Source organism: Sylvia atricapilla, chromosome Z, assembly GCF_009819655.1.
Source record: "Sylvia atricapilla isolate bSylAtr1 chromosome Z, bSylAtr1.pri, whole genome shotgun sequence".
NCBI classification, from domain to species: Eukaryota; Metazoa; Chordata; class Aves; order Passeriformes; family Sylviidae; genus Sylvia; species Sylvia atricapilla.
In genome coordinates, this window is record NC_089174.1 from 14,118,335 (window position 1) to 14,142,335 (window position 24,001).

The 24,001-nt window shown below is 36.9% G+C and overlaps 1 protein-coding gene across 3 annotated transcripts in view; it reads right to left on the minus strand.

Moving 5' to 3' along the window:
• SLC12A2 (solute carrier family 12 member 2) overlaps window positions 1-24,001 on the minus strand; it is a 56,007-nt gene that overhangs the window by 23,005 nt on the left and 9,001 nt on the right. For all 3 annotated transcript variants that reach the window (XM_066339143.1, XM_066339141.1, XM_066339142.1), the window contains exons 2-10: window positions 16,513-16,632; window positions 15,264-15,339; window positions 14,592-14,687; window positions 12,902-13,041; window positions 12,013-12,123; window positions 8,939-9,047; window positions 8,392-8,519; window positions 8,220-8,304; window positions 3,981-4,135 (exon numbers count right to left, since the gene is read on the minus strand). In XM_066339143.1, coding sequence (XP_066195240.1) covers window positions 3,981-4,135; window positions 8,220-8,304; window positions 8,392-8,519; window positions 8,939-9,047; window positions 12,013-12,123; window positions 12,902-13,041; window positions 14,592-14,687; window positions 15,264-15,339; window positions 16,513-16,632 — 1,020 coding nt within the window. The remainder of the gene's footprint in view (window positions 1-3,980; window positions 4,136-8,219; window positions 8,305-8,391; window positions 8,520-8,938; window positions 9,048-12,012; window positions 12,124-12,901; window positions 13,042-14,591; window positions 14,688-15,263; window positions 15,340-16,512; window positions 16,633-24,001) is intronic.

Sequence of the window (24,001 nt, forward strand, 5' to 3'; positions counted from 1 at the left end):
GGCATGTGGATTGGAAGATGATCATCTTAGGTCCCTTTCAACATAAACCACTCTACGACTCTACTATTTTACTGATTATTTCTGTACCACAGTTGCATCCAGCTTTGCACTGACCATGTGAATTAGGATACACAACTGCATAATTAAAAAACATTAATGGTTTAATAGAGTATTTTTCTTTACAAAGAAAAAAGCTAAACTTGTTTTAAGACAGCCAGTGCTGAAGAATTTTAGTCATCAGACCAAACCCAGCAGGGTGCTTTTCAAGCACAATGTGGTTCTACATCACTTGCACTGCTTACTTGTCTTCTTCACCCTAGTAATCTCACTTAAATTATCAGTAGAGCAACTAAAGGGAAGCAAGAAAAAACATGCAAAAGTCTCCCCTTTAAAGTTACTCTCAGCTGAAATTGCAAAATCTTGCTATCTAAATAAATCTTACTATATCAGACGTTCTCAGACATAATGTATGATGAAGTTTTGTTCACTAGGGCTAAATTCACGGTAAAGTTCAGTGGATTTCTCCAGAGCAGACTGACAAAGACTGCCAGGCAGTCAACTGAATTTGTGCACTACATCAGGTTTCACTGGTCAGTTCAAGGCATGCCTTGCTTGGAAAAAGCAATTTAACAAACGGAGGTTGCAAAAAATGAGTCAGGTAGCTGTCAAAATAGTGTGACAAATGAAGGAGCGGGTTTCCTGAAGACTACTGGAAGTTTATAACAACAACAACGGCATGGCAGGCCTATAATCACAGAAGAGTAAAACTAACAACCTATCTATTATGCTATCTCTCTTATGCCTCAGTTTAATTTAAGTTCATAAGCAAACAGAAGAAGTTACAGTTTTAAATGGCAGTTTCTAATAACCCTACATTATGTAACAGAATGAAACTTAAAGGTGCAAATGCTTTACTACTATTGTAGAAAGAAAATTTTGCTTTAGCAACATAATAAACAAGTGCAGAATAATTTTTATAGAAGCTGTATGTAAATTTTTTTCCCTGCAAGGATGGCTTCATCAATCTTCCCTCATTAGAGACGGAATCTGTAAAACTGTCCGTCACTTTTCCTCTCATATGTACAACATTTTTACTTTGATGCCTTCACATTACTACACTTGCCTCAACTTGCTATTTGCTTCGGACAATCAACTCATATTTTGCATTCTCTTTCTAGTTCTGTCCAATGCCTCCAATTATTGATGTTGTATTTTTCACTATTATACTGTTTCATAAATTTGAAAGATATCCCAGCAACAACTGCCTAAACAATTAATTGCCTAAGCAATTAATATTGGCATTTTAAAAGCTTGCAAGTTATGCCTTAGTTTAAGAGACTTCAGGAAGCTTCTCTAAGCTAGGAGAGTACAGGAGGAACCAGATCCAGCAGAATCAGTGTGCTGTGGTTAAAGTCCCTTCCCTCCATCCCCAACACAATTCAGACCTCCTGACCACAAACCAAGGAGACCACAAAGGCAGCTACCCATAGCACTGAAATTTTCCCTGCAAAATCAGGCAAAAAAGGGCAGAGTGGCTGTGTAACAACTGATGTGTTGACACAGACATACAGTTCTTGCTGGTAAGGGCCTCATCATGTTTGCCTGGCATTTACAGTTAAGACAGTTTCCTAAATTTCAAACATTTGGGATCATAAAATACTGTATTTTGACTGTTTAGTTCCTAGGTCCAGCACTCCGGAGCAACCAACTGAGGTTCATACTACTTTCATGCAAATGTCATCCAAAGTTAGAAAAAAAACCCCTGCATTTTAATTACCCCAAGCTGTAACTTTTTGCTGGGAAGCTCTAGGCTGAGGATATAGAGTCCAGAAAAATTTTACGAAAAAACTCTTCTACAGGTGACAGCCTAGACACAGAATAACCACTGACACTGAACAAAGTATCAGAAGTCTGTGAGAACCTGTAATTCACTGACTGTAACAGAAACTACAGATGGTCTTCCTAGGCAGGTCTGACTAAGCCTGTCTCACCTACTGTCCTCATTTAGAGTATCCCATCTAAGGTTTCCATAGGTAAATCATGGTACAGGTCATCCATCTACTGCCTGAACACACTCAAACCCTGAGCTGCCCCAACAGAACTTTGGATCAATTCTTTGCCAAAAGAACTGAGTGCAGCACAAAGCGTCCTGAAGTGATGAAGCCATTACACTGTGAACACAAACTGCCACTTTCTGCCCCAGAATCTGTCTGTTTACAAGCTGGAAGCTAAATACAGCAATCTTCCACCACCTTAGGGATTAATTTTAGTTTGTGCAATATTTGTTTTCAGTCATTTACTATACAAAAAAGGGATGTAAGTTTGAACTTGAGACATGCACAAGCTTGGGACACCCTCTTCCCACATACACCATGCTCTGCATATGAAAAAAATACCTCTCCTTACACCTAACAATCAGAAATACAACCTTGAGAGCAGTTGAGTTACAAAACGGACAAGTTTCTCCTTAGATAAACAACCTCTCATCTAGACATCTTCCTTCTGACACCTGAGAAGACAGAATTAGACTTTTCTCAGAGATGCACAGCAAAAGCTGGGATGGTGAGAGAAAAAACAAGGGAGAGTGCCACTGGGTATTAGAAAAATGAAATTTCACAGAGAAGGTTTTCAAAACTACAACAAAGCAGTGGGGTGTCAGAGGCACCATATTCTCTTGTGGTGCCTCTGGCTTTAAAATCGACTCTTCCTAATTGACACCAGCTCTTTTTCCCAACTCTCTTTTCTCTAAGTACGAGTAACACTTATGTTAAGAACCTTACAAAAGTCATGACTTAAAAGACACAATCAGAGGAAACCAGAGGGCATTCACAGCTGTACATCTGACAAAATGTTGGCTCTTTTGACCTTAAAACAATAGAAGTTATCAGATTCTGCAAATTTGTCAATCGCACAAGAGCAATTCTGACTTTCTCTGAACAAAAACAAAGTTAACCCCACACAAGATACTCATATTATTCTACTATTACAATTCCAACAGTGGATTTCAGTTCAATCTCTTGCCAACTTTTTGTACATCTGTTAGAAAAACTTTGGGCAAAGATTGGACAACCACAAACTAAGCTGAAATTAGTGGGCAGTAAGTTCATTTTCCCTGGATTCTTTCGAATCCTTACTAGTAGCTCATGAACAACCTAGTTGGCTGTGGTAAAAGACTGTGAATTACCCCTTAAGTTGTAGAGGATTTTTAAATACTATAACATAATGTTTAATGAAAATTCATGACCTTATTCCCATTAAAGAGGATGCAGTGATAAATATGTAAAACAGTCTTAAAAAAATCATGGTGTTTTTTAAAAAACTTTAAAATTTAGCAAGCAGGTTACTGACAGAAGCTACCTATGATTACTCAGCATCACTACTTAAAAATAAATGCATCTGCCCCCACCAGTGAATGATGACATTTAGGTACCTAAAGAAAGCTGCAGCACCACCACCTAAATCTAAGCAATTTATTCAGAAAAAGAGTAAATATTTATACTACCTGCAAATAAACACCCAAGAGTTTCCAATATGTATACATTCTTTTGCATACCAGCTAGAGTGTACTACTCACCTATCCCAGATAAGACTTGCATTTATTGATATGAGCATATCTGGCCTATGACTTTTCCTAATAAGCAACTAGAAAAAACCCGAAGCCAACAAATCCAAGGAAGAAACAAACCCTACCAAAATAACAACAAAAAACCCAAACAAAACGAGCAACAAAAAACCCAAAGAAACTCAACCAAACAAAACCCATCAGAAACCCCCCAAAACAACCCAAACCAAATAAAAAGGCGACCAAAACAAAAGAAACCCAACAAAACCTGCACAGCCCCTCCCTCAACAATAAAAACAAACAACAAACAAACCAACCCGTCCCCAAAAAAACACCCACTAAAAAACAAACAAAACACTAAACTAACCAAAATACAAATACAAAACCCAAAAGACAGATTACAGAGGAAGTTTTATACCTGGAAATTGTTCATCAGCCCATAGTGACACCCTGCCTGAGACTGACAGGATGAGAAGTCATAGTTTAGTTTGCAGGCTGCAGCAGTGCAATTTGTCAGCCCAGTGACAATGGTGTCATTAACGTTTCCTGTGGCATCGCGAACTACACAGGAACCTACAATAGACATAACAATAAGAAAGAGCCTTAAAAACTGAACCTGAATTTAAGGATATGTGTTAAATCCTTTTTACGTAAACATAATCTCACACAGCAACATTAAAATACAGCATTTAAGTTTTTTAACACACTACAGTACTAAGCCTATCTTCACTGTGAAGAGCAAATACAATACAACTGCTGCATTGGCTGAAACAATCTTTAGTCTTTTTAATATATTTGACTGTAGGAAGAAATAGAAAGTTCTAGCACAGAGGAAAACCACATCAGTAGACTTGTAAAAGTTCAAGAGCACAATTTTAGCTTAAAATACTATTTTCTGAAGTGTGAGTTTCCAAATAGCTCCTGAACTAAAGTTTGATTTGACAGGACTGGCAAAGGCTGCCCAGAGAAGCTGTGGCTGCCCCCAGATCTCTGGAAGTGTCCAAGGCGATGCTGGACAGGGCTTGGAGCCACCTGGGATTGTGGAAGGTGTCCCTGCCCATGGTGGGGTGGGAACTGGATGGTCCTCAAGGTCCCTTCCAACCCAAGCCATTTTATACTTTGACTTTATACTTTCTCTGTTGATAATTTTTCCTGAAGGACTGCAGATTTGTTTTGTATGTATAGATGTTTCCAGACAGGTACACACTCTCTTGCATTTGTTTTTTTCTGGTCACTCTGACTCGCCCACTAAAAGAAAGATAAGTTTCATGAAAGCCTGTTGCAAGTCATTTCCCAGTGTTTAAATAAGCCATCTCCTATGTGACCATGGCACTTTTCAGTTGGTTTCTTAGTGAAAAACAGACACAGCACCATTTCTCCCACATTTTTTTATAATCATCTCCTTAACTACTAGCTTCAGCTCATCTATGATTACTTTTAATATTGCTGGTCAAGAAAATGCTGGAGAAACAGCATTTCAGCCTACAAGTACTAAGAAAAACTAAAGAGTACTAAAAAACCATTAAGTTTTCTATTTCAAGGGGGCTTTATCCCATATATGACTAAAAGTACATCAGACTAAGTATTATTTAATGTTCTGTGGTCTAATAGTAGAGGTAATCAAACTGTTTGAACACCAGGAAATACTTCCATGAACTGGAGTTAAACAAGGAGTGGGGAAAAGTCTAAGAGTCAATAAAACTCCCTTACTTTAATCTTTCAGGAACCTGAATGACAAGAACTGCCTTGCAACAGAACCCCATGACAGCTAAGGACCTAAATTAATTACCTGCAAAGTGAAGAAGGCAGGGATCTGCTGCAAGTTATATTCCTAGGCATCTATGTATGTTGTGTCTCTTCCATGGGGAAAATGAATTCCTAATTAGCTATACCATATTTTTACTGTTGTGAGTCATCACAACTTGACTGACAGCCCACTGCAACACCTGGTCCCAGTAGGTGGACATTAATTAATCCTTCCACTCCTCATTTCTTTTTTAGCTACTTATTATGCCTAACTGGTTAAATTACAGTAAAAGTTTCCCACACTAAACATCTATCTTATGCTTTTCTTGTGACTATGTGGAGGAACTGAGGTTTTCTTGTTTAAATGGGATTAAAAGCTTTGTAAGAGAAAAATGGTTCTCCTTCTTCACATCACAAGTATTTTCCCCAGACACTCAAGCAGCAGATAATGGACTTGACAACACACTTCTCAGCTGAACTATTTGTATGTAACATTTTGCTGGTGACAGATTGCAGTAGAAGGCTCATAATACTGAAAAACTTATTAAACACCTACAGTGCACTACCTCAGCCCTCCTCTTCCTCATTTTGTCAAAGTTCAAACTCAGCTGGTTTGGCAGGACTTTCAGATATGGAATTAAAATATAGCAAAAAGAGACATGGCAATAGGAAAAAACTGCCAAGTAAATGTCGGATTTACTGTGAGAAAATGTAGAACAGAAGCCAGCCAGGCAGGCTCTGTTCTCAGCAGAAGACACTTAGATAAAAGTAACAATAATAAATACTACTTTTTCTAACACTCATTTGGAAAAGTTTCATTTATTTATATGATTCTGGCAGTATTTTCCCCAGAAGTCTCTAGGTCTCCTCTCCTGTGAAAAGAAGGAGATACCTTTTCACAGGCATTTATAAGCATATTCCTGCTAAAGTCAAATAGAGCTTTGCCATGCTTTAAGTATGAAGACGTTTATAGGCATCTCTATCAAGTTATCCCCTTAATATATGAACTCCAGAGGTAATACAGCCCTTCCAGACTGCAGTTCAGAGTCTTTAATTTTACTAGTGTTGCAAACACCTACAGTTTGGCTGCTGTTAATTGGTTTTACTTTCATAACTACAGGAAGCAGGTCTTAATGCTACTCAGAACTTTTTTTTTTTCTTTTTTTTTTTTTTGGTTAGGGCGTCCCTTGTTTTTAAAGCAATAAATGTAGTTCTTTGAAAGGTTATCTTCCAAGATTTTTGATGCAAAATTGCCTGTGAAGTCTGCCTCACACCACCTGCATGTCTGTATCCATCCTTTCCTAAATTATCAAGCTGCATACCTATATCTCACAGTTACTTTTGGAAATAGCTGCCTAGCTCTATCAGCAGGATCAGTAATCTTCCTTTTGTCAGCCTTTTCTACTCAGTTTAGCCCTCTTACTAACTATGGAGCATACAAACAGTGAGTTAAATTAAGAACATCTTCCTCCTCAGCTATGACTACTCTGCAATGTTTACTAGCCCCTTCAAATCTTCAGTGACTTTGCTTACCACTACTCTGGGAAAAGAATAAAAAAATATTTGTATTTGTCATATACTCCTAAATCCAGTACCCCAAAAGGAGTTAAATTTCATTCATTATCTGACTCCTGCTGCCTTTTTCTAACTAGCAAAATTCAAAGTCTAAGTCAGTAAATGGCAGAACATTTCTGATGAATCAAACAATTTCACATCCAGCTGGTTTTCCAAAATGCTTCTTTTGTCAATTTTATATTGCATTTTTCATGTTTGGAAGCTGATCAAAGTATTCCATTAACAAGTGAGTATTAACAATTATTTCAGTCTTGTGTGGGTTGAGGTTCCAAAGGATTCAAATTTGGTAGCAAGATGTCTACACAGTCAATCTAATTAGGAAATGAGTGTAGCTCATTATGCTGCATAAAACACAATCACTACAGAGAAACTACTTGGCAGAACTACACTACCACATTAGCAAACAGAAGCAGACTAACAAGAATGGTCTCTCTGGAAAGGAAGTATGATTAGTGGTAAGATCAACAGCACTCTTATAAATGAGAATTTCATTCAAAAGGCACCACAGCTATTATAAAACAAGGTCTTTCACATAAGAAAAATCATTATTGCTGTCAGAAAGTTGTTCATGTGACATGGGTAAAAACATTTCCAATCACAGACAAGAAATGTGCATGATTCAATTACAGTCTTGTAATCTTAAGGTTACTAGAATTATTTTATTCATGGGGAAATTTGTAGTTAACCACTGGTAATCTACAGCAAAGCTGGTATCAACCCCAGGGCAACTTCTACAGAGGATCTCAAACAACTGTGGGGTAAGAAAGACTGAGAAGACACAGATCAGTCTGTGGTTATTTCTCCTTTTTACACAAGAATGTGACACTTCCAAAAGTGGGCTGACAAGAACTGAAGGCCTTCCTTGGTCTCCTCCCTCAACTGGGGAATTACTGCTCAAGCATCCTCACCACAGTGCTGTCTGATCATCTCACAGTTCACTGCAGGTACGTGGCTGATTACCATAATCCTTAAAACAATACAGGTGTTTTTTCAGTTTTTTCATTCCTGAAAACTAATCCAGGGATTATCCCACTGCTAAATTTTAAATCCTTTAACAATAAGTAACTATAACAAATGGGGAAACACCAATAGAAGTCTTTTGTCATCTTCAGTCTGAAGCACATTTCTTGGAAAAGCATCAAGTCATTTCACAAAATCATAAAACCAGCTGAAAACTGAATCTTCCCACCAGTAAAAACCAGGAACTTTTGGCTATTGCCTTCCCATGCAGGAAAGTCAATTACACGACTTTATGTAACAAATTACATAAATTTGTATCAAAATACAGCTTCAGAAAGAACTTGAAAGGATAAAGTTAAAAACATTCTCTATTTACCTACAGATACTGCAATTCCTATGTAAACCAATGTAGTGATTAAGATGGCCAACAGAGTTCCTTTCGGTATGGCTGACTGAGGATCCTGAAAGAAAAGTATCAGTGGACAGTGATGACAGAGGTCAATGCACATTCAAGTGGTGGTGAAAAATGTTTTTAATTCACTACTTACCGCAAGGTCCCCTGAGATATTTGCACCAGCAAGTATGCCAGTTGCAGCAGGGAAGAAAATAGCAAAGACAGAAAAGAAAGTTTCCTCTTGTCGGAAATCTGGTCCAAAATTCTCCATGAATATTTCGGCTGCAGGATGAGATTTAAGTCTGTCAGCACTCACATGGAAGCTGAAGTACTAACCCATGCCATCCACTATCAGACCAATAAAAAAGTTGACAGTCACAGGACTTAAAATTAAGCATAGAACATTTAAGCCCTAATTCATTACTTCAACTCAAAGTAGAAGTCAACACACTAAACTCAGGCAGATTTAAAGACACAAAAAATGCTTACAGTAAAGTCCAGCTTTTAAAAATTTAATATATATTCAATATTAAAGAATTTTCAACTTTTGACTCAAGTGCAGAAGTTTGAAAAAAATCAGGAAAAAAAAGTCTCCATAGTTAAGTAGGACTATAAGATATATTAGATGCTTAATTTAATTATAACAGCTTATTTTGGAAAAAAAGGTATTGTTTACCATACTGTAAACTGTTCCAACATACCGTTATAACCAAAGAAACCTTTGGGCTTCTTGCTGTCCAGAGGAATAAATGTTCCTATGACAAAGTCTCCAATAGCAAGTATGAGGATCACCAGCAGGACTATCTGTGCCTGAAACACAATGACTGCTGTCAGAAAGAAGAACTTGTTCTTCTCACAGTATCAAGTGCTCTGCTATAAAATGTAAATGTTTACTTGATTCCAAATTCAGTTTCACCTTCTCAGCATGTTCTCTGAAAAAAAAATGAGGAAAGCTGGAGAGAACTTGCACAAGGATTTTTAATTAAGAAACAGGAGTAATTTCCACATATTATGCCTAATCAGAAAGGTTTATAATTATCAAATGCCTCAAAATTATACTTCTAAAGACAAAAAGCTTAAAAGGCCTAATTTCTCTACATATAAGCTTTCCAGGAGCGCATTAGAGGGCATTCAAGAAATTCACATGAAAATAGCCAAATGCAATACAAATGCTACTATTGCATTATTAGCCATGGTGCTACTTCATCTTACACCTTACTATGTGGTATTTTCTGAAAACTTTATTACATCCAGAATCAAACATCTTTTGTTTCCTATTTTATGCAAGGAACTATTTTGCTACATTTTCATGTTCTCAACCCTTACTTAAGAAATTAAACTGCAAACTAAAACAATTACTTGTTAATTCATTGTTTTGAGACTTCACTTATTACAACCTAGATTTTTAGTCTAGATTTTCTGCAGAACTATTATAAGCCCTACAAGTTGAACAAGAAGTACTTTATCCAACACTTCAAAAGTGTGAACAAAGATAAATCTAGGCATTGTAGGAATGGTTCATGTACTCCATTTAAATAAGCAATCACAATGCTGTTATCCTTTTGGTTATTTGATTCCTCAAAAACAAATGCCAGTACCTTGGGGGAAGCTATTGACAGACCTTTTTTTAGGGCTAGGATCAGGAATTAATGTGCAATATCACTGTGGCATTGCTGATGCCTACAAAACAAAGTTTTCAGTTCAACAGAGCCTCTCCAGAAAACAGGGCGGAACAGTGACAAACAGAGCAAAATGGCATGGAGCAGATTAAAAGTCCACCTGAAGAAAAATTCATGTTGCACACAGATTTGTATACAGTTGTATACAGTTTGTGCCCTGCATTTAAATCTTTGTAAAGCCTCAAGAAGTGGTGAAAGGTATAAGGATACACCTGGGTGCTTACTGAAGTCCTCAGTAAGACAAAAACAATAAACATGAAGTCACCACACAGCAATTGCTGCAAGTGGCTTTTTCCAGTAACTAACCTAGGCTTCTCCCTGAAGCTAGGAATGTATGCTGAATATCTTATTCAAATTCCAAAGTCTGAAAGAATGGGCTTTTAAGACTTCAACACAAGGAGCTGAGCAGTAAACACCACAAACTTGGAAGAGCTACTTCTTAAAGCAAATTTCCCCAGAAACAATGCCAGTCTCTCCTCACTTTTAGATCTATTCCCCTTCTCCATTTTACAAAGCATTCTCTAAGATATGGCCAAGATACAGAAGGATGCACAGATCAAGATGGAGACATTAGTGTTTTGCTATGCTAAGTTGTATGTTAGCCCACATGAAATGCTCGCTTGACAAGTTCTGTTGCCTATCATTGCTCCAACCTGCCTCCTTCCATGACAGAGAAACCAAGTCTTGACTTTTACATTGTGGACAAGACTTTCAAAAGCTATCCCTAAAATAGTGATGACACTGTAGTAATGTCACAATTCAGGTTTGATGTAGAAACATTAAACAGGGGTGTTTTCATGCAAGCTACTGTTATATAACTGCTTATGCTACACAGCAAAACCAAGACACTTCCTACGACTTCAAGTGGCAGTGGCCAGAGGATTAATAACAAATAATTCTTTCAAAACAGTTCAGAATAAGGAAGGCAGCACTGTTTGCAGGTGGGTACATAAAGACAGCATCATAAATTATAGACAGTGAAAGGCTACTTGAGAAAGGTAAACAGTTTTTACGGAAGTTCAATTTAGAAGTTCACGCCAAAGTCAGTTTCTGTAAATTTCTTTTCTCCCCATTATATCAAAGTAATGCACTCAATCTTCACTCACTTCTTCTAAGATCCCTATTTCTTGGAAGCAACAATGATAAAAAACCCTCTCCCATTTTGATTATAAATACCATCATCTTCTTGATGCAGGAGCATAAGAAACTTACAATAGTTCATGAAATGTTCCTTCAGCTACCTCTCAGTGCAGAAAATAGGACCTACTGTGATATAAATATAAGTTGGGAAGGAAGCCCCAAGTGAGAGCCTCTTCTAAATTTTTTTTTTTTTTTGAGCACATTATGGACAGATATTCAGAAAAAACTTAAAAGGTGCAGAAAACAGAGCAAGCTACACTGCTTCATAATGCCAAGCAGAAAACTGGTAAGGCACCTTCTCCAGTAAGGTACTCTAACATATCTTCAGTCAGAGTTGACCTAAGACTGTGCAGCCACCAAGAAAGGGAGGGAGGTTTTCCGTCTTACACATTCATCACCACCAACGTTCAAAACACTTCTCCATGCTGGGTCTAGCGAATGCATCCCATTGTTTGGCTGTTTCAGGTGAAAACCAAACCAGAAGAGAATGGAAGAAAAGGCAAAGGTACTGCATTTGAGCTAGCAGAAACTACACAGTTCTAGATTGGCTTTGGAACCACCCCTGTGTTTTTCACCCTCAGAATTTGCCTTAAGCTCAGACTAACGGAAAACTCCCATGCTGAAGTCCTTCCTTTTCTTGGGCTGTAATTTCCCATAAGAGGGGAAAAAACATTAATCTACTTGAAAATGTCATTAAGAGTGGATCATGCTGGAGTTTAGTTTCACGCAGAAGTTTAAGCTTCCAGTGAAGTGGCTTAAGATCTGAAATGCTCCTCCGAGTTGCACATACTAGTGTCAGATCAAGAGCTACTACAGAAAAGCCCACTGACTTCTAACAGAACATCTTACAATACTGAATACACTGAATATACTAAAAATATATTTGATTGCAAAGATACAAAAACAGAAACAAAATTATGAAGCAGATAATAAAAAAAAAGACAGGAGTTCCTTACTTTTGCTTCCCACTCCATTCCTGCAATGGAAATGCCCAGTAGTATGACCACAGTGATAGCCCCTATGATTCTGATATCATTCATTTCATCAATCATCAACGTTCCATTTTCCTAACAAAACAAACAAAAAATAATGAAGTATATGACTGTGTGTAAGTAAATACCTTCCCTGCTAAAGAATAGTGCTTTCTTCATTATAATTTATTAGTTAACCACACCACAAATTTACTGATTGCGAATTCCTTTAAAGGATACAAGTAATTTGAGTTTTGCCTTGTTTCTAAAACAATGAATCTTCCAAATGGAAACTATAAGGGCTGTTCAGCCTGGAGAAAAGAGAGCTCCAGGGAGACCTTACTGTGCTCACTTAATATTTAAAGGGGGCTTATAAAAAGATGGGAACAGACTTTTGGATCGGGCTTGCGGAGACAGAACATGGAATAATGGTTTTAAACTAAAATACGGCAGATTTAAGCTAGATGTAAGAAAAACATTTTACAGTAAGAGTCACGAGGCTCTGGCATATGGTGCCCAGAGAAGCTGTGGCTGCCCCTGGATCCCTCACAGTGTCCAAGGCCAGGTTGGACTGGGCTTGGAGCATTCTGGGACAGTGGAAGGTGTCCCTGGCCCATGGCAGGGGTGGCACTGGGCAGTCTCTAGGGCCCCTTTCAATCCAAACTATTCTGTGATTCTACCTGGATGGGGGATGGACTAAGTAACCCTGAAATGTCTCTTCAAACCCCAGTTTTATGATTAGATGAATCAAAAATCAAGTATAATCTTTTAAACTTACATATAAAGCATATACTTTATAAACTCAAATGTTCTATAGGAAGTATAGAACTTTGCATATAAAGTATAATCAATATAAGCACCATCATCCACATACCTTGAGTAGCTCAACAACAGTCTCTGCAAAACCAACAACATACATTGCCACTGCCACAGCATTGGCAAATGCAAAAATCAGACCTATGGCACCACCAAACTCTGGCCCCAGACTTCTGGAAATTAAATAATATGCTCCTCCTGAAAGAAAATGGAATACAAATGACAAAAAAGTCCTCTACATGACAAAGCCTAAAACCGACAGTCATTAGCAATTTAACACTTACACAAGCCAGAATCTACTCACTCTTTATTCCCTGATGTATTAGAAAATAACCCTCAACTCAGTATTTTAGTGACAGACGTGCTGAAGCTTCAGGAATATATTTCAAGTTCTTAGGAAAAGAGACCAGTTGGAAATAACCATGACTCAGGCACCACATCATATTATTCAGGTATGCAACCGATTCTGTGGTTAACTGTAAAACATACTGCAGTGTAACTGGGCTTTTTACTTCAAACTGCTCAAAGCACTTGTGCAGTCAGGATCAAGAAACTGGCGAAGACTACAATAAACCCACTGAAGTTCCAAACTTCCAAGACTTGTTTCTAAAAGCTCTGTTGTTAAAGGAATTTCCTGCCCTCCAATGGGACTCTCAAGAGCCTGTTCTTTGTACTTTGTACTTTTGAGCTGGAAAAAAACCAACATTTCAAATCCCACATGAAAAATGAAAATCTGAGTATCTGGAGTATTAGAGGAAAGTAAAGTTTAGAAAAATGCAGGAAAGGTATATTCCTCAAACTGAAGGCTAAGCTTTCTAGAAGCAACAAAATCCTCCAGCTCCAGTATGAAGTAACTGAGTGCATGTTAAAAATCTTCAACAGAAATTGCTCAATTTCACAGCATTAGACTTCTTGTGCAAATCCTATACATGTATCCAGCTTGGCTATACTCTGTATTGTATATGTAACATTGAAAAAAAAATTTTACTGTAATGTAACATTTTCATAGGAACAGTTGTTATGAAATTCTACAGTTCTTCCAATTCAGCACTTCAAATTTTCTAATGAAGTCCAATTTTTCATGAGTGACTTAGAATAAAAAAAGCTCCTATACAAATGGGAAAACCTGATAAACATAATGAAATTAAAAAACAGGGCATTTAGAAACTAAGCTTGACATAATGCTAACTCTGTGATAGTGAGGCTTTTCTCTTCATCCTTTATCTTAATGAAGATAGTTTTATAATTTCCTACATCAATTCCACCATATTTTTTCCTAGTAGCAATCTTGTAACGTCATGAAGCAGTTTGATTACGTCAGAGGCACCGACTATTTCCAAAAATAGTGGACACCACCACATAAATCATGGAAAAGAATGAAAACCATCACCCTCGGGAAGGCTGGAGCTAAGAGAGTTACTTACATGAAGATTTATTTCAGGACATGAACACATATAAGCATACTCTTAACCAAGCAGTGCAGCTCAGGAGATACTAAGACCCTACTCATTCCTGGATACCTATCCTTAAAATGTTTGCATTACAAAAATTTACACCAATAAAGTTTCTTTTACAGCAGAAAAGCAATGTACTAGTTCAAATCTAATTAGTAGGCTACCTAATGACTTTTTGTTAATTACGTGACTGTTTAATCATACAGAACACAGGTAAGGCTTTGCTCCTCAGCAACATTAAAGTGTGCACTCCAAGTGCGGAAAGCTTTAAAAACTTGATGAAAATAGCATTACCTCCTCTTACAAACCCATTTGTGGCTATTGCTGAAGTAGACAGTCCTGTAATAGTTGTCACAACAGTGGCCATTCCAATAACCAAGACAGACAGACCTTTTGGGAAAAGAGGTGAAACCCACTCTCAGTCCAGTAGTATCAAAGATTACAAACCTTCAACTTAATTTCATTTAAATACTCAGTCTTACAAATACAACACAAATTTACTTTCAAGCAAAAGGCTTCCTCTTTCCCTTCTCAGGATATAAATAAAACAAGGTAAAGATTCTCTTAAACCAGCAAGGTAAGACTGTATTCTAGAAATTCAAGTAGACACAGATGAGTACAACACCAAGTTAAGCCTTGGCAGATCAGTCCAACACTAAGTTAAGCCTTTGAAAAGTACTGCTTACATACTACACAGTCTATATGCACGTTTTAATAACCAGAGATAACAAGTTTATCTTTGTATTTCACTGAAGACTTAAAAATGTCAATTTTAAAATACTTGCCTTGTACCTAAATGAAGAAGTCTAACTGGTTGAAGTTTTTGATAAGGCTAAATTACCACAAAACCTGGCAATATTAAGGTAATTTCCTGCTCCTGTTTGAAGTAAAAGCTCAGGATCAACACCTCTTGTGGATCACATTTGAAAATCACGGAAATAAAATTACAGCCATTAGTACCCATACCTATCCCAGCTTGTCCTACAATCCATGACAGTCTGATGAAGAGCATCACACCCCAAATATTTAACATACATCGTACCTAGGATAAAACAGAAATTGAACATAGATTAGTTCTTGCAACGGCAGTCATTTTTACTAAGTCTTCATTTCAGCTTTTAATATTCTTGAAAGTATCTTGCTACCATATTTCCTCATCACTTTTCAAATTACTTCACAAGAATATGTTATTATACAACTTTAAGTTTGATTTTAAAAAGGGACTTAAATATGATTAAAAAGTTACTACCTTGAACACAAGAGTTAAGAGAACTTCAGTACCTGACACTTGTATGTCTTAAGCAAACAGTAATAATTTAGACCCTAACAACAGTAATTTAGACCCTAATCTCTAGTTTCCAAAATTCACACTATACAATACATGACTTAAAGTAAGATAGAAGTCTATGATGACTGTGAGGTCTACAACCCCAGTTTGAATCTCCCACACATTTCTCTCTCTCTCTCTCCCAAAAAAAAAAAAAAAAAAGCCAAAAAAACAAAAAACCACCAACCAACAACAACAAAAAAAAAAAAAATCAACACAACAAAAAAACCCCAAAAACAACAACAAAAAAAACAAACAAAAAAACCAAAACAAAACAAAAACAACAACAAACCACAAAACCAACATAAAAGCAATACCCTACTAAATAACTTACTCTTTTAAAAATAACAAAACCTCTGCTGCAACTTTCCATTTCTATAACTTTTGTACCTTAGAACACAGCTGCACAATAACAGCATGGAGGTGTGCCTTTTTTTTTAAATCTTTGTATTTACAACTCTTAGATCTCAATTAAAATAGAGTTTGCATTGTACAGAATTTAGTCAGGAGATTAAAACCAGATCTAGGGTCTCTCTTTTAGTCAGAGTAAGACATCAATCCTACAATAAAGGAGATAAGGACCTCTCCACAGAAATACAGTATGTATTTTTCTACTACAGTATCTTTTTCCTTCTTGGAAATCATCACTCTTTAAAACCTGTGCTAGGAATCCATAATCCCTTAAGAACTTAAAGCCCTGAAGCATTTATTGCCTTAAAATTCAGTTGAAATAGGGGCAATCTTTCCTAAAATTACAGCATTTATGACACCTCTCATACATATAATCTTTGTATTACACAATGCCTGTCAGAAACAAAGGTAGTTGGAAAGATCTGCAAGAATATACTAGCATCTGTAAGAAACTGAAAAAACATATATCAAACTTACCAGCACACCTTTAATCCAGCCAAACTTGACCACACCTTTGCTGTCAGGTGTGTAAGCAGCAGCTGCATCCCCAGCTGGTGGGCCTTCCTCACCATTTGCATAGCCATCTTCAAAGGGCTCCTTAGGAAAAAAGTTTGTAATCTGTGTGACTGACAGAGTGGGCATGTGAAGCCTATGTTGTAAAAAAAAAAAAAAAACCACCCATCTCACTTGCACAAACAGAAAAATTCAAAGAACGACAAGGCAGAAGTTTTGAGCTGCTGCTTTTTGTCCCTTGCATGACGAACATCTTAGATTTCAAGGAACATAAAACAAATTTACAAGAGAAAACTAGTAACAGCCAGTGTGTTAAGTATATTCAAGACCTAGTTCTAGGTGCCTAAAAAAGTCAAACACCTGGTCTGTAGAAAAAGAGCTGGAAGATTTCAAATGCACAAGAAATTTTACACCTTAATCTGAAAGCACAGACTATTCTACCACAAGTTACTGGTCTCTGTTGTAGCATTTCCTGTAGTTCAGACTTGGCTGTCATTTAATCAATTTTTCAGGAAATAAATTATTTATTTCCCTGTAAACTATTCTACTCTTTGTAAGGTGATGCTGTCAGAAAGAAGGATGGGAGAGTGGCATTTCAGGGAAAAGGAGGGAAGAGAAGTCTCTTCCCAAACACTGCTCCTCATTTAAATAGGAAGGATGACAGATGGAGAAAACAACAGCCCCATGGACAAAAACCAGCTTACGTCTTTTATTTATAATTCAACTCCCAAAAAAAATGCAGAAAATCTCAACTTTAAATATAAACTGAAAACATGTATGTGTATACACACACATATATGCTTGCTTAAATGGCAGTTCTGTTTTGCCAAGCCAGGCAAACACCAGAACATGTAAACTCAAACATTTCCTACACTTGCTATGAGAAAGCAAGAAGCACTCTAAGCTAAGTATGTTAGTTTATCCAAAGCAACAAGTATTAAGAACGGATACACTTGAAAGACCCTGAACAACATTCAATAAACCAACTCAAACAACACACTATAAAGAAGTCTGCATCCCAGGGCTTAGAAAACAGTTCAACAATTAGAAGTTCAATCCCAATGACAAAAAGGGCAAAACCCACATTTGCTAAGTAAGACACAAAATAGAGTGGACACAAAATAGAGTGGACACAAAATAGAGTGGACACAAAATAGAGTGGACACAAAATAGAGTGGACACAAAATAGAGTGGACACAAAATAGAGTGGACACGAATAAGGCTTTCAAGTGTATGCAGGGAAGGTCTAATAAAGATTAGGTATTTTACCAAATTCCTTCTACTCTTGATACATTAGTACCAGATATAGCCTCAGCACAGAGTCCAGAGGAAATATTTCTAAACCTGTCAATTACGAAGGGCGTCATCCATAGGTGCATATAATCAGCAGTAAACACACAAACCAGATTTTTAAAAAAACGGATTATGTCAACTTTAACCAAAGATCACTAGCATAGATTCATATCTGCGTCTCTCACTCATGTGGAATTATGAAATTCTCACAGAAACAGATACAACTGCAACACATCTGGTGATCCTGTAAGGCACAAGTCTTCCTCTGTTTGACAGAATCATGATCAATTTCCAGATCATTACCCTTAACAGTTTACTCTCTTAAAGGGTACATTATATTGTGTCCAGAAGGGGTTAAAATAATAAAAATAATAGTATTTTTTTTAAAAAAGGAAAGAAAAATATCATCATATGTATTATGATTTTTTTGGTTTTTTTCTTTCATGTATGTGTGTACTGCAACTTTCCTGGATAGAACTAGCAGCTATAATGCTTGGGAGTTTTGCACAGGCTTTGATCAGATGAATTACTGATTGCTGATTATTCGTATTCAGGCACTCAAGCCAAATCAAGTAGTGGCATGTAATAATTTAGAACGCTAAGAAGAACAGTGAGGACCAAAAAGAGATAACAGTGCTGCTGCATTTCAGAAATGCTGACCTACTCAAATCAGAACTAAGAAAATTTCTCCTACTCATGCGTGAGCCATATGCCAGAAGAGGATGAGCTGACCACCTACCCTGATCCAATAGCTTAGAAGTGCAAAATAAAATGTGAAAATCCTTCTAAGCATTAATGTCTCCCTTTATGACTTGTTTCAGAAGTGGCAAGGAAACAAAGAGAAAAAAAAGGATTATAAACATTCACAACAATGCCAAACCCTCCAATCAAGCATGAGACAGCATAACCAGCTATTACTTGTTCATATAAAACCTATTCTTACTCCTTATAGAAAACCATCACATTATACTTAGAACAAACTCTGTTTTAAACTATTACATAAATGGAGTCACATTCAAATTATCTAAACAATTTTTAAGCTTTGGCAAAAAAACCTTGCCAATATTAGGTAACATCTGCTATTACAACAACACGCATTATATCTGTAGTAAGAAATAATAAAATTGCTCTCTGAGAAGACTGGTTAGGGAGGATCAAGGAACAGCAGGATGAATCTGTATCTTCATACCTTAACATTGTGGTTATGCCTTTTTTTTTAACAAGCTTGGAGTTTGCTTGCTGCAAGTTCAGGTTTGGTAAAAAGGTGGAGAAATACCTTTGTACCTAGTCTAAGGAAGGATCAAATACTTCATCATGTGAACATGGTTAAAAAAGTACTGGTAAAACCTACACACATCACCAAGGTGACCCCTAAAGGTCACTTCAAAACCTCAGTCACCATGTGGCAGTGACACATTTTACTGTAGTGCTCAAACAAGCCCACAGCTCAGCCTGTTATGTTCTGGGGAGAAGATAATGGCTGACAACTACCGTTCTGAGTTATCAGTTACCAGATCATCTCCAAGATACCACACTGTGAACACAGGAAAGTTTTGTTCTTTTCTTGTCTCTCCACACCATGCAATAGTTCTTAGGAAAACATTTTGAGGGACGAGCAAAATGTAATAACTGAAAGGTTATTCCCAGTTATCAGTGCTGGTGGGTGCCAAATAAATCAGCACTGAGGACAGATATTACCAAGTGTGGGCACAAAAGAATTTCACTCCAGTAGGCTCCAAGTTCAGCCCTCTAACGCACTATTAAAAAAGCACCACTGTGGTCTCAGCTGTAGATCAAGCAGGCATAGTATATTTCATGCTCGTGTTCATGAGGAAACAATGCTTCCACTCAAGTCAGACACTGAATGGAAAAAACTGCCCTAGCACTATTTTAGAACAGCTAAGATCTTCATAAACAGTAAAAAACACTAACACACTGTGGATGTGGAGGGGGTGTGACAGAAGCGGAAAGAAAAGGGGGTTTAGCATTTCACATCAGAAACAGTCGTATTACCACAATTCTTAAAATACTCAATCATGGCATTCACTTGCGCTATAAAAGGAAAAATAAAGTATGTTTACAAGGTGACAATTTTATCATATATTGAGAGTACTTCAGACAAGAAATAGTTAATTTCTGCTCCTACACAGATCCTCTACTATTTCATTTCCAGTGCTGGATCACAACAATAAGTTGTTTGTGACAATTGTGAATAGCCTCCACATCTATTAGATTAGTAAGGAGAAAGTACTTGGTATTTTGGTAGAGGAGATCTGAGATTTTTCACACACAGCCTGTAGTACACTGGTGCATCAGAAAGTTCAGCAAAAACTGCTTTATTTAAGTGTTCTTGATAGTGGTGTATGTCATACAGCCTAATTTTCTTTTGTGGTGAACTTATCTAAATCACATCTTAATGGCAATATACTTGGGCTATGCTGAAGTATGAGGTAATACCAGAATAAACACACATGAGGTTTTGTTTCTTTTCAAGAATCACAACTTGCAAGCTGCAAATAAAAGACAGGACCATCAGCAAGTCTCTATGTAAGACTATTTGCTCAATCTCCAGACAGATTGCTATCACTGTGATCTGCCTGATTTGGTGCGTTCTAAGTAGTTGCTAACTTCTTTAGCTAATCCCTCCCATTGCTCTTAGTCCTGAACAAAAACTGGAGGCCAGAGAAGCACCTCAGACTACAGCATTTAACTGCTTTTCTCATTCCTCAAGATTGGCCAGTTAAAGGTTTAGTACACGCCACATAACATGAGGTTCTTCACACAACACAAACTCCCTAGAAAGGCTTCACAACAGCAGCTTCCTCCCATAGGATATAGTACTGAAGCTGGTTTATATTCAGTAGTTTATTTTATAATAATACTAAAAATCAGGAGTGTAATCTTTTCAAGCTGCAGCTTCTGCAAAGAAATAAAAAAATGGCGTTCCACTACATTTAATCAAGCCACCTAAACTTAAAACAGCTTTGTACCTACATTCTAAATTCTGACACTATATTCTAATACATACTTTATTCTGATTACATACCTATATTCTCGTACTGAGCATAGTTCTCTCACGCTTACTAATAACAGTGAAAAAAAATAAAGAAAGCTACTTGAGAACCATCTTTGCGCAAAGAGTACTGATGGAACAACTCTATGCCCTCACCAGTCAACATTCTCAGCAGCTCTGAGGTTGGGGATGTTTGCAGGAAATCTTCTGCTCAAGAGTGAGAGGCTTTCGCACACCTTCTGCAGTCCTTCACTGTGGCTCACAGCACTACTGCCAACCTGTTCACTAGCCCTTACAATCACAATTTCCTGTTTCTATCTCCCAAAGGCTAATTTTGTAGGCATTGCCATTTTAAGATGTTTCTTATTTTGTGGAAGGAAACAAGCAGTAAATTGTATTGATCCAGATACAGCCATCTGTCTCAACAGAGGAAGAATCATTACTTGGAGATTATACTCTCAAATATCCCAACTCCAGACCTGCACACTATACAGATTATGGCTACAAAACCTGTTATTTTCAGAATTAACATACTTCAAAACATACATGAAAAGACTTATAAACATTTGTTTTGGTCTTTTGTTTTTCTAATTAAAGGCTACTTTAGCTAGAGAATAGATATAGTAAAAATTACAGAATAAAGCTATCAAGTTATACAAGAATTAATAGATATTTTGCCTCAAATGGTGGTAACACTTCAAAGGATTTTTAAACACTACCAAAGATCTTTTTCTTGAAAAAGCACATGAACTTCTGGACTCTAGCTCCCACTATCTGTGACACTTCCAAACAGATGAATAAAAGATTTTAGAAGAGGTAGATATATTTTATGCATAAAGTAACTCATAGAATAATCCTTCTGATATGGTGTTTACGTCTGATATAACAGAACTTTCGAAAACAGTCTGTACTGGTACAAGTGTGATGCTGTCTGATAAAGCATAAATAATAAGCTAGGTACTGAATGTTGCCTAAAGGACACCAAGCAGTATAAAATATATCTGTTCTTTAAACATTACTTTTGCAGCATGTCGATGTTTGCAGTCATAAAATTCCCAGTTTTTGTCTAGAGGTCAGATTGATAAGCTGTTTTCATCTTTTAATGCTTTTATTGACATAGTTACGAAAGGGATCAAGAGGACTGAGCTTCCTTTCCAAAACATCTAAATCTCCACTGAATGGCTTTAAGGATATTGTTGTCCAGGGACAACTGACAGTGTAATGATATAACATTCATCTAGAGAAGCCTGGAATTTGGTTGCCCGAGATTTTCAGTACTTAAATACACAGGAGGAAATACAAGTTTTTACCATTCTTTGACACAAGCTTGTGACACTGACTACTGTTTGTAACCATTTTTTCAAAAAACAACTACTGAGCTGTAGTTGTTTTCTCCAAAAATGGTTACAAGAGAGGCTGGGATACTACTTTTAACTTTGCTCATAAACTACAAATCACGGTGAGCTTTTTAATACTAAACTTAAAATTCCTCTGCCAAGTCTGACAGTTTTTAAGTGGTTTTTTTTAGTTGGTGTTTTTTTTTTCTTTTTCCTGTAAGGGAAATAAACAACTCCAAAGGGAGGAAGTATCACAGGTAATGACTTTTAAAGTATCTCTTACTCTATGTAACATTCTCTTAAAGAACAGTCTGACTGGGCAGTATTTTGTAAACTAGTCCTGTCCTGCAGGAATAAGGATAGCAACAGGTATGGAAACTAAGAACAAGCATGCACAACTCTCAACTAATGCTTTGTAACTGGCCTCATTCTGATGAAAGAGCAATGAAAATGTAGGTTCTAAACAGATGTAACATTCTGAATCTTTGGTACTTCAGACAGTGTTACCCCTCACCTAGAAATTGCTACTCAGAAAGTCAGAATCTTTCACAGAACACCTGGAGCAATTGACTGATTTCTGATTATTTATCAGTTAAAATAATTTACCAAGCTAACAAAACAGATTCAACTGCTCAGGTTTTTCAGGAGTTAGATGGGAAGCTTGACTGATCAACACTGCTCCCAGTAGGGTGAAAAAACCCAGTCAATTAACATATAGAAAAGAAAACATGGCACAAAGACATCTTCAAGATACCGCAGTCTGCCTAACACCTTTTCAGCATCTTCTTTAAAGAACTAACTCAAAAGGATTTAAATGAAAATGAATACTATCAGGGAACAATGACTAATTATTGCTGCTGACAGCAGTTCAGAAACTTCACCAGTTGTATTACGTACCTTACTACTTGGTTATAAAACAAGAATAGATTTTAAATTCTATTAGCAAATTTGCCACAATTCCCACCCCAATGTCTTTACAGTCATTACTTCAAAAGCCTACTAAGCCATTAAATGGCATCCAGAAGCTACCTAGAACAGCACAAGATAAACTGCCCAGAAAAAACAGTCAGTTCTTAAAACTTGGGATTCCTTGGACTCAAATACGAACAGCTACAATCAGTGGCTACTCACCTCGGTCAAAGGAAATCCTTTGCAGGTTTGCAGTCAAGCGATCAAAACTCAAGTGCTCTGACTGTATTACCTTCTCTACAATTATACATTTAAAATATAGTAGCAAAGGCCTTTGGCATCCACTTCCAGAGATTTTAAAAGAGATTGCATCACACACTGAATATTAATGTTATCTCAGGCTGAAATCAAAGAGTGTTGTGTTGTGATTGCAGCAAAGCAAATTTAAACATAAGAAATTTATAGTTGCAATTAACATGTCAACTTAAGGATTAGCTTTGTGTTTCTGCCATCAGCTTGTACTTGTCTTGCACACTGCTTTTAATAGAGAAACATTAAATAGTGTGGGCTTTTATGTGTGTGCATATATATTGTACATATAATGATTTAGTAAGCCATTTTTACTTTAATTCTTTTAAAGGGATAACCATCCACTCATCCTCCCAACTTTTATATATAGTATGATGTATTAATAAAGTTAGCAAGACTTAATCAGGAAACTTACTCAGACAATTGATTTCAGCTTACGAGTAAATCCTTTCTTTCAAGGTGGTACACTTACAAAGGATAAACAGGAGATTTGTTTATGAAGATTAGCACTACTTTAATGTCTTACGTGAACAGACTTTTCTAAGCTTACTACATGAAGTCTACATCCCCCCGAAGCAGTTTTAACATGTGA